Below are 15,816 nucleotides of genomic sequence, written 5' to 3' on the forward strand. Positions count from 1 at the left end.
TATTCGTTCCGAAGGTAATGCGTTAAGGTGAGGAATTGTATGACAAATTGAGTTGTTATTGTGCTCTGAGTTATGTACTATTAAGACTGAACTTTTGTTAAACGTTTAGACGTTTAATATAAATTAAAATAAAATGTATGTTAAATAATTTGCTAAACGATATTCGAATTGTAATCAGACACTGAATTAGATTGAAGGAGTAACATGACCGCTTAATGGTGCATTTGTGTTGGATGAAGTAAGACATCAGAGAGCACAAATAATCCTTGCTTTAATCAAAACTGTCCGAATGAGCTGTACAAATTCAGCAATTTCAGCAGCAATTATTCACATGGTTATTGTCACTCCATATTGGAATGTGATTGTCCCCAAGGTGATAATTTAAAATAACTTCCAATGCTTACAGTAACATAATTCCTCATACTATGTTTCCTCATTAATGTGTTTTCCAAAAGGTGCTTCTCTCTTCTCTCTGCCTTTGTCCGGAAAAGTCCCATGTATCCCCATACCCGTTTCCGGTTGATTTTGTCTACTCTTTTAACGTGTTAGTCTTAAATCGTGTGTCTTTAGTCCGTCATCTTGGGGTTCATGTTGACACTAAGCTCTCGATTCTCACATTAACGAGCTAAGTGGAAAAGTGATCAGTACTTTGGGACTCGTTCTCACTGTTAATTTTATTCATTCTAGAAGTCTGTTGTTATATTCGTTCGGCTTTGGAACACTCACATGTGCTCTTGGTTTATTAAACGTCTGTAGTTTGTTTAAATGAGGTGCAATGAGGTCGTCTTCAATAGTTAATTAGTAGTAATAGTTATTTTCGATATCGATGTATCCATCCAATATCCAATATCGATATTAAAGATCAGATCTAGTCGTGAACGGCATACATCCTAGGTCCGACCTTCGTGGAAAAAAAGTTATGGTATACACATGCTCACATGCTGTTGGGTTGTCTACAGTTATACTCTACACTCTCTAGATTGTACCAATAATATATTTTGAAATGTCGGTTGTATTCGAATAACGAGCCATCATTAATCTCAAACGCGCACGGGTGTTGTCTTTACTTCACCAAACTTCGTTGCCATGATGTGAAAGATCAATATTAGACGAATAAAAATGAACTCGGTCAAACTAATATCTTCCAGAAGTTACACCAAAATACTAGTTCGATATTTGTATTGTTCTGATTCACTTATACCTAGCATATTTAGCAAAATAAGGAGGATTGGATGACTCGTTTATCCAAATACCCTACTCACCCAACAGTGAGACATAGAATAGGTCCTATGTCATACATCTATTGACGTCTATACTTTACAGGTACAGGTATAGAACCGGTGTAAGAAACTAAATAGTACCCAGGGTCTAGCCCCCGCCGGAAGGCCGTCGTGGATCTATAGGCATCTATCTGTAGAATCGTGGACGCTTTGTGGAACCTACTTATACTCGCAGGCCGGACTAGATTAAACTGCCGATCTAATTAACCTCGTGTAACCACGTAGCCGACTACGGAATAATCCAAGAAATAAATCGGATACTACCTATTGCTAGTGCACAATCCTCAACAATTGAGTGGTTTTTATCCATGATATACGGGACAATTACTTCCACTGTTAACCTTTTGATAGCGTACTCGTCGTCATCCTTTTAATCCACTTGTTCTGACATGCACATGCATTAATGTTCTCTAGTATATATTTCTGTTTGTTTTTTTCCGTTTTATTATTCTGTAGCATTATAATTAAGTACACATAAAAGTTTTAATTTAATAGATAGATTTTTAAATCGTTTTCGTATACATGCTTTCGTTTCTTACTCCCACTTGTTCGTTTTTTTAGTTGTGTGCTCTTTTTCTTACGTGCTGCTTCGCGTTCGTAGGTTTTTGTTTGTTTGCTTAATAATTCTTTAAAGGTTCTATTAATTAGGGAGGTGAGGAGAAATCCGTTTTTTGCGCTCTATTTCTCTCTCTCTCTCTCTCTATCCCCTCACACACGCTTTTTCCATAAATGCACCGCACCTTCATTGCCCTGTGCAGATACACACACAATCATTTTTGGAGACACTATTTCGCGTATGAGCACTATAATAATTGCAATAAATGTTTTTATGTTTTATGGAAATTAGATGTGGAAAACAAAATTAGAAAGACAAATATAAAACTGTGGTTTTGGGATGTGTTGTTTTTTTTTTGTTAATTTCCGCCGCTATTTCGGATCTATTAAAAATCCTCTTTTTCTATAAGAAAAAGTGTAAAATACATTTTGATGTTTCTGTTGTTTACAGTGAACATCATCTACATGCCGAGTCGGTTTAGTTTGGTTAACAATACCGTTTTTTAATAGTAAAAACCCAAAGAGTAAAAATTCTGCTCGGCACGCCCTCTAAAACCGACGGGAAACAAACCAATTAAATTGATTGCAATGTGTGATGAAAAACAAAGGTGTTACAGTAATTCCATTCTATTCAATCCAATTGCAAAATGCATTTAAAGCTGACACAACGTGAATTTACAGTGTTCACCATCGTAACGCGGCCACGCCATTGTGCGAAAATGCCGGGCTGTTTTCGTATACCTGAGGGAGTCTTAGTTTTCCATAGATAAATCCAGTTTTATCCACGCTTCATAGGTTTGTTTCATTTTACTGTTTTGTTTCTAATGTAGTTTGTTTTTGTTCTAAGCACTGTGTTGCTGAGAAGAAGGTTCTTTAAAAAGCATTTTAAATTCTTCCAAACGAAAAAAAAAGTTAACTGACCAAGTTGAAACAATCTTTGCTACAATGGCTTTGCATTGATTGTTTGCAAGTCAAGCACCCTGAACAAAACCCTTTAAAACATATGTCAAACATTTTGTGCTTTGTTTTTGTACATGTTTAGTATAATTTGCCATGGTGTTGATTTCAACAAACATTACAATTATTGTTATCATTCATCAGTACGTTCTGAGTGAAGAACGTACATCTTATGCTTCGCACGTGTGCACTTCTGAACGACTATGCAACATCATCGTCGTCGTAATAGAAAATAAATTTGAATACGTTCTATATCAATGCAATTCGTTCGGTAAGCTTCTCCATTGTTGTGTGTGTGTGTTTTTTTGCCCTTCTTTACTACACTGCACAGAGACCTTTTCACTATTCACAAAGGTGTCAGTATAATTTGTAGTGTGTAATGAATAGTTTCTTTTAAATTACTTCCTTAATAATTCGTATACAAATGATTTGTTTGCTTCTCTTTGTTTGCATTTCTGCATATAAGCGGCGACCCAACACACCTCTACTTGCATTTTAAGTATCGTTATCTTACGTGCGCTGCCATATTTCACTTTCACTGAGTATTTCTAGAAGATTTGCATTTAGATACACATTCCATACGTATATTGTCGTTGACGTTTCAGACGTTATTTTTTTGTTATTTTGAGTGTGGGTGTATGTGTTTGTTTTCTTTTTTTTAACCAGAGACATTGTACATCCAGCTATGGTTATAACCGATGTTTAATAATTAGAAACTCTCCATTTGCCACTAGCTAATCTGACTAATTCACACAATTCAAGTTGACAGAAATGGAAAAAATAATGCAACCTATTTTACACACCAAATTTATTGTTTTTTCACTGTTTACTTTGCTAATATGCCACGTATCAACTGAATGGGTATGCATTTTCTTCACAGAAATATGATCTCAAATAAAAGATGAATGTGTGTTGTTGGAAAGCGTTCAGTGGAGTATAAGTTTTAACCAAACGGCAAAACAAATACTGTTCTTTTAAAACTATCCTGATGTTCGAAAATAGGAAAATGTATTAATTTTAAATCATACTATTTGTTCAGCAAACACGTTTTCTAAAAACATACAACAGAAAAAGCAAACAGAACCTACTAAAAATGTGAAAAACAAACAAACAAAACGACACGCACACGTTCCAGAATGTGTATTGCAACAAAACAAAACATCAGCGAACTGTGGGTCATGCAAAGAGAATTTATCTCATACAGAAAAAAATGCAACAAACATTAGTGTAACGAAACTAGAAAAATAGAAACGAAAAGAAAATGATTTCTGTGTCTATTAAAGGCTTCCTGATTCCTGGGAAAAATGATCCTCAACAATCGTTTTCCCCCGTTCTAGCAGATATTGGCCACACAGTTTGGTGTGTGGTAGTGTATATGGGGGAAGATTCTTACTATTTATTACATTTTAATTACGTATATAATTTGAATGTTTTTGCACCGCAAACATTGCAACCGGTGCTGACAACTCGCGCTAAAGAGTTAGCGTGTACTTGCCGTTTGTAGTTTGATGGTAGACACAATTCAGCTGATCAGTAGATCAAACTTCTCCCAAAACCTGCAACTTGCGCATGCACTAATCCTTCCTAGTCTGCGAATGTTCTGTCACTCCTTTAATGCTCTATTGCGACAACGAATCGTTCAAGTTTTGCTTTAACTTCTTATAAGAAATAAGCAAATTTCTGCTAAAATAATGCACATGCATGATGACCTTAATCGTTCAAATCGTCGAATATTCCCTAAAATGAAATACTAATAAATATATATATATACCTTTTAATGTATAACTTTTCCACAGTTTGGCCGAATCCCGCGCGTGCTACCGTTTCAACCGTTAGCTTCGTTTTTCGTGTTTTTTGTTTATTATATGAGATACATTTTTTTCTCATTTTTTACATTCCAACTTCGATGTAGTCACAATTATTGTGTTGATGTATTTTAGTGTCAGGTTCATAAGATATTCATCTTTCGTACGTACTTGTGCAAAGTATTGTGGTTTCTTTTTCTGTTCATTCATGCTGGTTTCATTGTTTTCTGCTGTTGCTATCATTCACCTTATGTAATCCTATCAACTAATGGTATACACAGTAGTTTTGTTTTCCAGCTTTACCTACAATTCCATTTTTCTTCGGATTTTCTTTCTGTTTTGTTTGTTTATATTCAATGTCCATCAATTATACCAGAAAAAATATACCGCCATTTTCACAAACTCACACTGGCAGTATTCAATACTAATGTTCGTTACATTCACTTTTAAACGAAAATCTTCTTTAGAACAAATAAAAAAACATACTAATCACCTTCAGGAAATGAATATTGCTTATAGAAAAAGAGAATAATATTTTTTATCATTTTGTAAAGGATGTGTAATCAAATGTGATAATTGGTAAAAAGTGCTTAATTTATGAGATTCAATAAAAATGAAACGATAATGACACGCTGATCAGATGCCAAACGAATGCTTCTCTTCTTAATTATTCTACTATTGTGGACGACTAAACAGGGACTGATGAACTGTATTTGTAACAAAATCTTTTAAAGATAGAATTTTCATAACAATTCGTTTTGCATAATTTTATGCAGCAAACAAATATGCAAACATACACACACTAAATTGTTTATAATGTGTAACACAAGAACGTTGTTGTGCTATGAACCAAAAGTAATATCTGAACAGTTTAAACAATCGATGAATTTTACATTCCAGTAAAAAGAAACTTATCCGCAATACGTAAACGTATTCACTTCTTATTGAGAATGTAATGAAATGAAAGTATTTCTGTTTTTCATGATACCTTTCTCTAGATTTAACAAAACAAAATCAAAACTTTAGTTGTACGAACATTTTCTGCATTTTGAGATTGTGAACCTTGCAGGATCCTACTGGCACACGCCGGCTCTTTTGCTTCCGTACCTTCACGCAATGTTGCTTTACCTAATTCGTATTAGCTACCACTATTGCAAGGAGATGTGCAACTCCTTTCCACACATTCGCACGCTTCAATCAATTGGTGAATAGTTATTAGCAGCTTGGCAGAAACCAAAATGTTCTGCACAACTACTCACTTTATTTTACTATTAAAGTCTATTGAATGCAATCTATCCGTATACTTCTTGCTATTTTAAAGTGTGATGTGTTTGATTGTTGGAAGTAAAATTAGACTTTAATGCTTTCTCACGTTGGTAGCACATTATCTGCAGTATATGCACATTTCTTCTGTGACTCGGTGGCTGTCATAGTTGTAATAGTTGCATTATATTTATAGTGAAAACTGTTGCAAAACAACATTGTATGAATTTTGAAACAGAAAAAAATTGCTGTCGTTATTAATGCCACAAACGTTGGCGTTGGCGTTCGGAATTACGGACCCCTTTCCTCTAGTGTTTTTTTTATCTGCAATTCAAGGACTGAGATCCTGATGTAACTGATCATACCCCATACTTCCATCGTATGGTTGCTGCTGATCGTAACCACCAGACCCGAGCGAGTATCCCATTGAATCTTGGGCTGGGGCGGGAGACATCATCGGCGTGGCGGCACCACTTGGTGGTCCGCCCATTGAGTACGGGGATGCACCAGCTGCCTTCTTAGCAGCGTACAGGTTTGCCTCCTCCTGCGCTTTGCCGATATTCTTTTTGTAGCGAATACGTTTATTTCCGAACCAGTTCGACACTTGGGAAACCTTTAAAAATTCATTTATATTTCATTAAAACTCACAGAACAACACTGTGTACAGCGCTATCTATCATTATCTGTGTTTTCACATTTCAACATACCGTGATACCACATTTCCTAGCTAGCTCTTCCTTCGCTTCTTCTGATGGGTAAGGATTACTAAGGTGGCTATAGAAGTACTCGTTAAGAATTTCAGAAGCCTGCTTACTGAAATTACGTCTCTTTCTTCGAGCATCCAGGAATCGGGAACTGAAAACAAAATAAATAGTTTGATTATGTTAAACAATATCTATACAATAAGTGTTCTTTTGGTACTACTAATATTATTTTCGTATGTTTTTTTAATGATACTTTAATTCTAATGTAATTCCAACATTCCTACACGATTGAGTTATATTCTTATTGTTATATTTTCTTAATCCCTAATGTGTTAATGAGATTGCATATTCAACGCATAAGTTATGCGTTCCACATTGAATGTAAATCGAATCAATCATTCGCCATTTTCGTGTCTGATAAGACATGGAAAACGAAGCGAACTTCGTTGATTTGTTTGAGTGACATCAGAAAGACCATTTGTTATCTGTGAGTTTTATATTTTTTTATTCCATGATGACTACCAACGAGGGGTATGTTTAGTGTATCACGCAACCGAATCTAAACAAGCCATAGGATCCATTGATTTGTTTGCATTTTATTGACTGATTTGATAACGGCCCGACTTATTGATGATGGAGTCATATGTATGTATAGCTTTGTATGCCTATTATCAATCTCCCGATTCATAAATCTTGCAAACGCATTCTAAATACCTTTATCGAATCGTAAGTGCATAAAAATCAAAACTTGATAATGAAAGCTTACCGCAGGATCATTACGGCTTCACAGGTTGATTGCTTGAGCTGCATCTGGATGGAGCTGAATTTACGATGGATGATTTGCACCATTCGTTCAATTTCTTTTGGAGTAATAGGCCTGCAATGGAAATGCAACAGTATGAGGCTAGGAATATAATACTGTATTATATTCGCATTACTGCCCTACCTTGTACGACTTTGCTCTCGTAGTAAGTTCATGACATGCGTGGTAAATTCGCTGCAGGCTTGTTCGTATTTCTCCAACTCCTGGTGATAAATCTGACGAATCTGTGCCAACTTTGCCCGATAGTCTGAGTGCTCGATCGCATTATCTTGACCGCCGGTTAAATCAGATTGTGACAGAAAATCTGTGTAGCGATTTTTAATGGAAATTATCATTTGAAGCGGAAACGAGAAGAAAACGAAAAAAAGAAGAAAAAAACATCAATTAATAACAACCGCCTGTTCTGCATATTTGGCTTACCGTTGGCAGCGGCCATTGCTGCCGCGGCACTATCCGCACCTGCACCACCACCCTTTTCCGGACCCGCAACTCCTTCGGCAATCAACATGTTGTCCAAACGCATCAACTGCGGATCTGGAGGCTCTTCTTCCTGAGTGTTTCGCAGCGATAGAACTGAAAATAGAAGTGAGAAAACGGTAGATGGTTAGTTAAACTACTAGACTCAAAGGAAACTTGAAGCTAAAATGAAATTTTAAAATGTGGATATATATTTCGGAACGTATATTGCTAATTACACACGACTTTACAATTTTTATAAAACATAAGAAACATGTAACTCAACACTTTGTTGATAATACGGCAAACGCCGTCATCATGGAAGAAATAAATAATAATAAATAAATAAGAAACATGTATTATCAAAATGAGAATAATACTGTTTAAAGAAAAAAAAATAAATTTTATGTTAATCGATCGTATCGGTGCATTCATATTCATTGTATTTTGCGTTATAAATAATAATAATAAATACACCATACTACACAGATTTACGAAGATTTGGCTACGAAATCCTCAAGCTCGTAATATTAATAATAATTGCAATAATTAAACAATTACATTAATTGAAAAATCTTAAATAATCTTACATGTTTTATTTAATGTCGAGCCATTTTTCTGTTAAACAATTAACTGATGCGCTACATTTTAATATGTTTTTTAATAGATAAAATAATTGTTTTTCGTTAATTTACTTAAACCACGCCCACTTTACAAATATACATTGACGGATAAGCATGCTGAAAGAGACGGTAACATTTCAGATTCTAGATCTCACTTTTATGATCCAGTAAAGAGGATCATTCACACAGTAATTTCCAAACCGGCTTGTACGGACAAGGCAGTTTTTTAGTAAGTATGGTATGGTACCTATGACAAACAAACTGCTCAAAATACCACAAAAGCATAGGATCATATCGTTATCATATCACCTGTGCAGTGCGGACACTTCACATTCTTCACATTCGTTCGTTCGTTCGATCACAAGACGTGGGAGTATTTACAACAAATTGTTTAAATAAAGTGTACCATTTTAAAACGGACAGGTTCTAGATAGTAATGTGCAATGGGATTAGCTCGTATTGAATAAATCCAGGCAATTACAACATAATACATCATGATATAGAATGGAAACTGTATCGAAATGTAGTTAAAATGTGTAAACCTTTAAACTTATAAACTTTGAACACTGTGTTCAACAATCGGATGAAGAATCTCTAACAGAATAATCAGCTGAACTAGTAACCTCAACACAGAACCGGGTAAGACGAAACATCCAGCTTCCGGCATGGTTCAAATTATTCTATATGATGAAACCTTAAGGGGGGAGATGTTGGATATCAAAGCAAACATACAATATATCATGTGTAATGGGAATGAATATATCATGAAAGTGGGACCACATGCAGTGTAGGTTTATTATTGTAAAAGCTATTGAAGAATAAAGAAATAAGTGTATGAAGTATACGGACACAACACACTGTTTATAATATAAAAGTTATGCCAATCCCACACAAGAAATAAATTATTAAAAATGGTCAACATTTACCAAATCTTGAACTCAACTCTGAAACTAAAACATAAACACTTTCAATAATCACTTTACCATCTTGTTATTTCTTATTTTTCCGTTCTGTGTATTTAACCTCTATATATGAATACACATTTGAGTTAATTTATTTACCAGTTTTATTCTGATTTTACCTAGAAGATCACTTCCTATAGTTCTCCGTAATAATGTCAATAGAGTTCATGTTCATCTGATTTTTTTTTTAAAAATCCTATAATTTAGTTCAATTTGCAATAGTTAAATATTTTTTTAAAATTGATCAAAGAATCCCAAACTTTTCTTGTTTTCACAAACTTTCAAAATTGGACATCTGGAAATTGTAGCTCATTATAGGCAAGAGCGTTTGTGAGATAGTAGAACAATTCGAAAAAATAATGAATGCCAAGGATTAGAACTTAGCTCAAAGTCCTTCTGATAATCAGCCAAGCATAGCAATGAAGCAGAATAAGTAATGGCAGAAGGGTATAACCCACAGAACACGATAATGCAGGACAGGGTATCGGGAGGAAGGGAACATTCAAGGAAATGTTCGTGTCTTTGTGTTGTGCTAAAAGAAGTATTCAAATTAATGCTAATGAATAAACGACTCTGTAAATGAACCAACAAAGTGTTTGGACGTAGAGTTGTTTTATGGTTAATTATTTGTGTTACCAATTTTTCGAAAAAAATTTAAAAAAATTTTCACCGCAAATGTTAAACAAACATGTTAAAGATAAATGTATCCCAAATGTGCTCCTAGACGGTAATTTTAACCTGTATTACCATACTTAGCAGTACTTTGGAAATGAAACAATTTGGCTATCGTGATTCGAAATCGAGAAAATTAAACAAATAAAATTCCAATCCTGGAGAACATTCACGTGCGCAGAATGATGAATAGTTCACTATTTTTTGCGCAGGTTGGCGATTCATTCATGAAAATGCTGCTCACTGCTGTTATACCATTTTAAAAATTAAGTTATTGCTCCTAGAACAATCGTCTTATCATCCAGAGAAGCTAATACAAGAAAATCATAACTCGTGAAAATCAGTAATTATTTTCTATCTTATTCCCGCAACCATTCCGAAACATAACTGTTACCTTTCGATTTACCTAAAAAGTACGTGACATAAAAATACACATATTAACGCAACACTGTGACAAGTAAGAAAGAAAATCGATAACGAAAGTCCCTCAGGATAGATGGAAACGTGCACATCCTACAGCTTAAGAAAAGCGCTCTCTTAGCATTTCTCCTTCCAAATTTCATTCCCACCCGTCGTTGGTTGATCTCGTTGTTTCTACTATTGTATCCTTTTCCTACTCTCGTTTCATTGTCTCTAGCTTTCTCTATCAGATAGCAGTATACACGCAACGGGCATTTTAGGTATGGCATAAACAAAAAAGCGTATACGGAGAACGTTTGACGATACATTCTTGCGGAGTAGCGACTGGGATGATGATGGCAGACTGCCGAGAATAATTCAACGGGATACAACATGAGAAAACTTTTATACAATTCACCCTCACTTTGCATTCTTCTTGCTCTTATTACACTCTTCTAATGCTTTGGCATTGGCTGCGTGTTGTTCAACGGAAAACGGAGAAAGAAAATGAAGCCTTTTATCCGGTGAAGTCGCAAACGGAATGACAGTTTACTTATTTTTGCTTCTACATTTTCGACCGATGGTTTTTCTTTCTAATGCTTGCTACTCTTATTCGGCTGCCCATTTTTATTATGATTCCACTATTCTCGCTCAAGTCTGTGTTGCTAAAAATGGAATACAAAATCGCACAAATTCCTTTATAACAACAATGATGCATTTAAATTTAAAATCTTTTAATTTTGAACATTTTTATAAACAGTCTAACCAGTTGGGAACTCTTATTGTGCATTTGAACAAAAGTACAAGCATTTTTTACAAACTTCAATGAAAACAGGCGAATTGTGCAAAAACTGAGCTGCTCTAGATTTATCGCACCCAATGATGTTTGAAAAATACGCTAGATAACGATGAATATCAACGCTTTATCGCAATAACACCAATCTCACATGAAACTCTTCGGTAACGCAGAAGAAGGCGCGTGAAATCATCTCACGCGTTCATTTCATCTCACTCATGATGATTCAGCGTGAATTCGATGTGATTCGCGAGACAAATGGAAGTGAATGGGCGAAATAGGCAGATAGTATTTTTCTTATAATAATTTCGTAATTAACTTGAACGAAACGCAAGTATATTGTATAAGAAATGAACAAATAGTAAAATAAACACAAAGTATTGAATGTAACGACACGGTAAGTGTAAATGAAAGAGAAGTATAATTTATATTTAAAACAACTGAAACATTTGTTTGTTTTATCAGTTGTTTTTTAAATGTTTACTAGTTCCTTTGAATATGAGACTAAACAATGAATCTAACCTAGACAGAGTTAATAAAGATCACGCAGGGTATCTGTAAAATTAAGCAACCTAACTATTATTTTTATCGTTCATTGAAAGTAACCATTAAAGGAACAAAAATAAGTTGTTGTAGGTGTACTAAATTATTTTACACATGCTGTTTTATGATATGTATTGCTAAAAATGTAATATTAAAAAATTAAAATTGATTGCGTAAATTGAAATATTATAGATGATGAAGCTTTTCTACTAAATAAATTTGAATATTATGAATGATTTGCCAATAAACATGTTATTGCTCTTTTATGCCTCCGAAAAGATTTGTTTAAAAAATCAACAATTGTTGCATACAATTTAGAATTACGATCGCAATGAACTATGTAAACTTCTTCTTCTTGATTTAAAGTCAAATCCAACTTTTAAGTGGGCCGAAGAAAGATATAGCAATGAGATGTGTCTAGGTATATGAGCATGCTATTCATACGGAAACTATAAGGTTCGACATCTATTTGCCATCTGCCAACACCTCATATACGTCCGAAAGAGGCGCTAGTGTAAATAAAACAAATATGATTACAAGCAACACAGCCTTTCTCTGCTTCACATCGTCGCATGTTTTCAACAAACTGCAGCCGTAAATAGAGTGAAGCCAAAAGGCGAAACGAGAGTGTAATTTTAGTAAGCGTTCTGAAATGCATGCAACGTGTGAATATAAACAAAAATGCTGAGGCCATGCATGCAACGGTGAAAATTTCGGGGCATTTGGGACGCATTGAATGATGTTGATGTAAATGTAAATAAAAAAGGTAAACCATTTACACAACCAAACAAAAATAACCATTATAACAAAACAAATTAAGCCTTTAAATTTGAATTTCCGATCAAGGTTCTGATTCGCGTTTCAAGAAATAATAACAAAATATATTTATCGATTCTCACATGCAAGGAATATGTCCAACATAAATCGTATAGAAATAAATGCAAATTTAATGTATGTGTCAATCACAATGTATGTGTCAATGTGTATCAATTCTCAACGAAAGCTGTTGAAAAGCTGTATGAAACACACCATTCACTAATTCAATACATGTAAAGTCCAAACTGACTTGATATGAAGAACCACAAACTATTTGTAAACTAAAGTGGACAGTTTTTATAAACATTTTACACTCAACGCAAAGTACTAATGAGTGAGACTATATACATCACATTTGTGATAAAAAATAGTTAGTCATAAAACAACGTTTGCCATTCTTCCTAAAGTCTAAGCTTACTGCTCGTTCATACTATGCTAGAACCATGCATATGTACATTTTTAAGACACCAACCTGTTTTTTCTTTGATTTCACACAACACAGCAAATAAAACCGGTTTCATCCTGTGGCAGTTCAATGTGTGTTTGCGGGCCTGTGCTTCGTCCAGCGATTGGTCGGTGATGTTCATGATTTGCTGTAAAATTTCGCCGATATCTTGTTTGCGAGGATCATTGTCCACTCCTGCTTGACCATCGTTCGTCGGCATGCCATAATTCGGTGGCATTAAGCCACCGTGGCCTCCCATCATTCGGTTTGGATCTTCCATTGGGATGATAATCGTGACAGAATCTTAGCGCAGCAGTAACCGTGTCTGAAATGGGAGTAATATGGAAACATAAATATAATTTAATATTTAGACCCATTGGTAGATAAAATTTCCATGTTTTTCATAATATTAATGTGATTTAAAGGGTTGGAATTAGCGACACACGTCATGATTGCCTACACTGCTATATTTTTCTTAATTACTCTCGTGCACTAAATGCAGCAAATCTTGCAGATAAGATCGTTCTGCCATCACATGTATATTTTTTAGGTAGAGTAATCGAAATCAAAAAGGTTTACAATCACACAACCCTAAAAAATGAGAATTACGACGAAGTGTATTTTACGATTTACCAATAACTTTTGAAGCAAAAGATTGAAAATTTGAAAACAGATATAAAATGTTTTGGAAAAAAATCTTTGTGTTCTATAGATGTGTTTTAACCGATGCAATATGAACTTATAGACTATATGTGTTAACTAGTTTATTACTGCTATTAAACAAAAATATTATAATAAAGATTATAAAAAATATAATATCATACACGATTGCAAGAATAATTAAATTACTAAAATATTTGGAACATTTCGATTACAACTCTTAGAATCCTTTTTCCGTGATCCTTTCTACAATGCAACGAGAGGATCAGTGATCATTACACGATGCAGTTTGTTATCATAATCATCATTTACAGGATTTATCCAATCTTTTGCAACGCTTCTTCGCTTTACGCTTCCAAGGTTCGGGCTTTCCAAAGGCCGCAACCGTGTTGTTAATTTTCGTATGTTCAGAAGAAAAACACGATTGGAGAGGGAAAAGGTGAACAATCTGAGCAATCTGCAGCCACAGTAGTCGGTGCACAGAAGCCCACAAGACTACGTTTCGTCCGTTGCGCTACAGATTATTATAATCAGATAAGAACGTAGGTATAGCGAATGCAAACCATTATCGATGCTCAATACAATTACACTATCAATCAAGCATGGTTTCATCTTTCTGGTCAACTGTTGCAATGCAGTAGTCGATCTTCTGGTGAATAGCTAACACAGGCATTTAGCATATCCATGGGTGAAGTTCCGGAAGCATTTGCGAATCGAGTTTATGCACATCGAGTTGGAGGGACTCGAATGAGCTTTATTTTTCGGAAATAACATTGACTATTAGTAACACTATTTTCTTCCAGCGACACATAAAGCTTTTCCAGTGAAATGATGAAGACGCGATATGCGCTTATATAAATATATCTTAGTTCTTCTGACACCTGGTACAATATTTAATAAAAAATACATTTTAATATTACGCCTTAAATGCTCTTACTCGGGTGCATGGGGAAATGCACATTAGAATTCTTATGTGGACAGCAGACTAAAAAGTTAATTTCAGAAACTTTTGACACATAAATCGGAACCTCTTAACTATAATAAGCGTTAGTTCGTAGAATTCTTTGCAAAATTTTACTTGATTTTTTATGCGTCAAATTGTTGTCTAAGCTAATCGAATAAAGGAGTTGACACAACGTACAGTCTATAAGAAACTCCAAAACATTCAATAGATCGGTATAAATATGTGAGTAAACCAAAAAAAACAGAAGTTAATTGTTGCTGGTCTGATTCCTATTTCTTACTGCTTTAATATATTGGGCGATTTTTAAACTAACATAAATATACTAAATACAATCACGGACAATTTTCTCACGTGCTGTCAATCTCCTGATGTAATCGGTACAAATAAAAATGGATCGCTATTGCGTTGCACCCGTGTAGGGCAAACACACACAAATTGCCCCTCATAACGGAAAATGCTCATCAATCTTCTTATCACTTTAGAATGAAAAATTGTTTCACTTTATTTGATATACGCAATTTGAACAGAAGGAACATCTTCGCTTAACACTGGTATGTGTATGAGGCTATATCGTTACGGACAGATAGTGTGCAAAATGGTGAATGATCATCCGTGAAACCTCAATCGATCCGATTACTGCCAATAAGCGAATTATCACGATTTTTTAATTACAGTGCAATCGTATATCGTCGTTGTTTCATTGTCATTTCTTGAACATTTCAATTTCCGTAACGTAAAAGTTACACGCAACTCTTGCAAAAAATAAACAAACAAAAATAATTTTATATGTTTATGTTAAAAGCGATTAAACAAACAAAACAAAAGTGTAACAATGACAATATAAAAAAAAAAAACAATTAATTCAGGACTTAGCAAATGAAAGCACTCCACATAAAAGCAAATATCACATTTTAGAACAAAAAAAGTCTGTCGTGTGCAGAAAAAAATATATACAAAATTCCGAACAACAATAAAAAAAAACAAATTACTGCTCACACCTTTCGAAGGATTCAGAAAGCTAGAAATTGATGAGTCCAGTAATCTCATAGCAAGTCGCTGTAGTCTGCATGTGTAAACAAATGATAGGATAATG

General features: G+C 34.5%; 1 protein-coding gene across 1 annotated transcript; it reads right to left on the reverse strand.

Moving 5' to 3' along the window:
• Window positions 1-6,191: 6,191 nt before the first annotated feature.
• Window positions 6,192-13,379, reverse strand: LOC128716036 (homeobox protein extradenticle). The gene is made up of 6 exons (XM_053810960.1): window positions 13,127-13,379; window positions 7,808-7,960; window positions 7,511-7,691; window positions 7,331-7,441; window positions 6,568-6,715; window positions 6,192-6,473 (listed from the first exon to the last, which is right to left on the reverse strand). Exons 1-6 carry the CDS (start codon window positions 13,377-13,379, stop codon window positions 6,192-6,194), a joined length of 1,128 nt encoding a protein of 375 aa, XP_053666935.1.
• Between the last annotated feature and the right edge of the window lie 2,437 nt (window positions 13,380-15,816).

Source organism: Anopheles marshallii, chromosome 3 (assembly GCF_943734725.1).
Source record: "Anopheles marshallii chromosome 3, idAnoMarsDA_429_01, whole genome shotgun sequence".
Classification (NCBI taxonomy): Eukaryota; Metazoa; Arthropoda; class Insecta; order Diptera; family Culicidae; genus Anopheles; species Anopheles marshallii.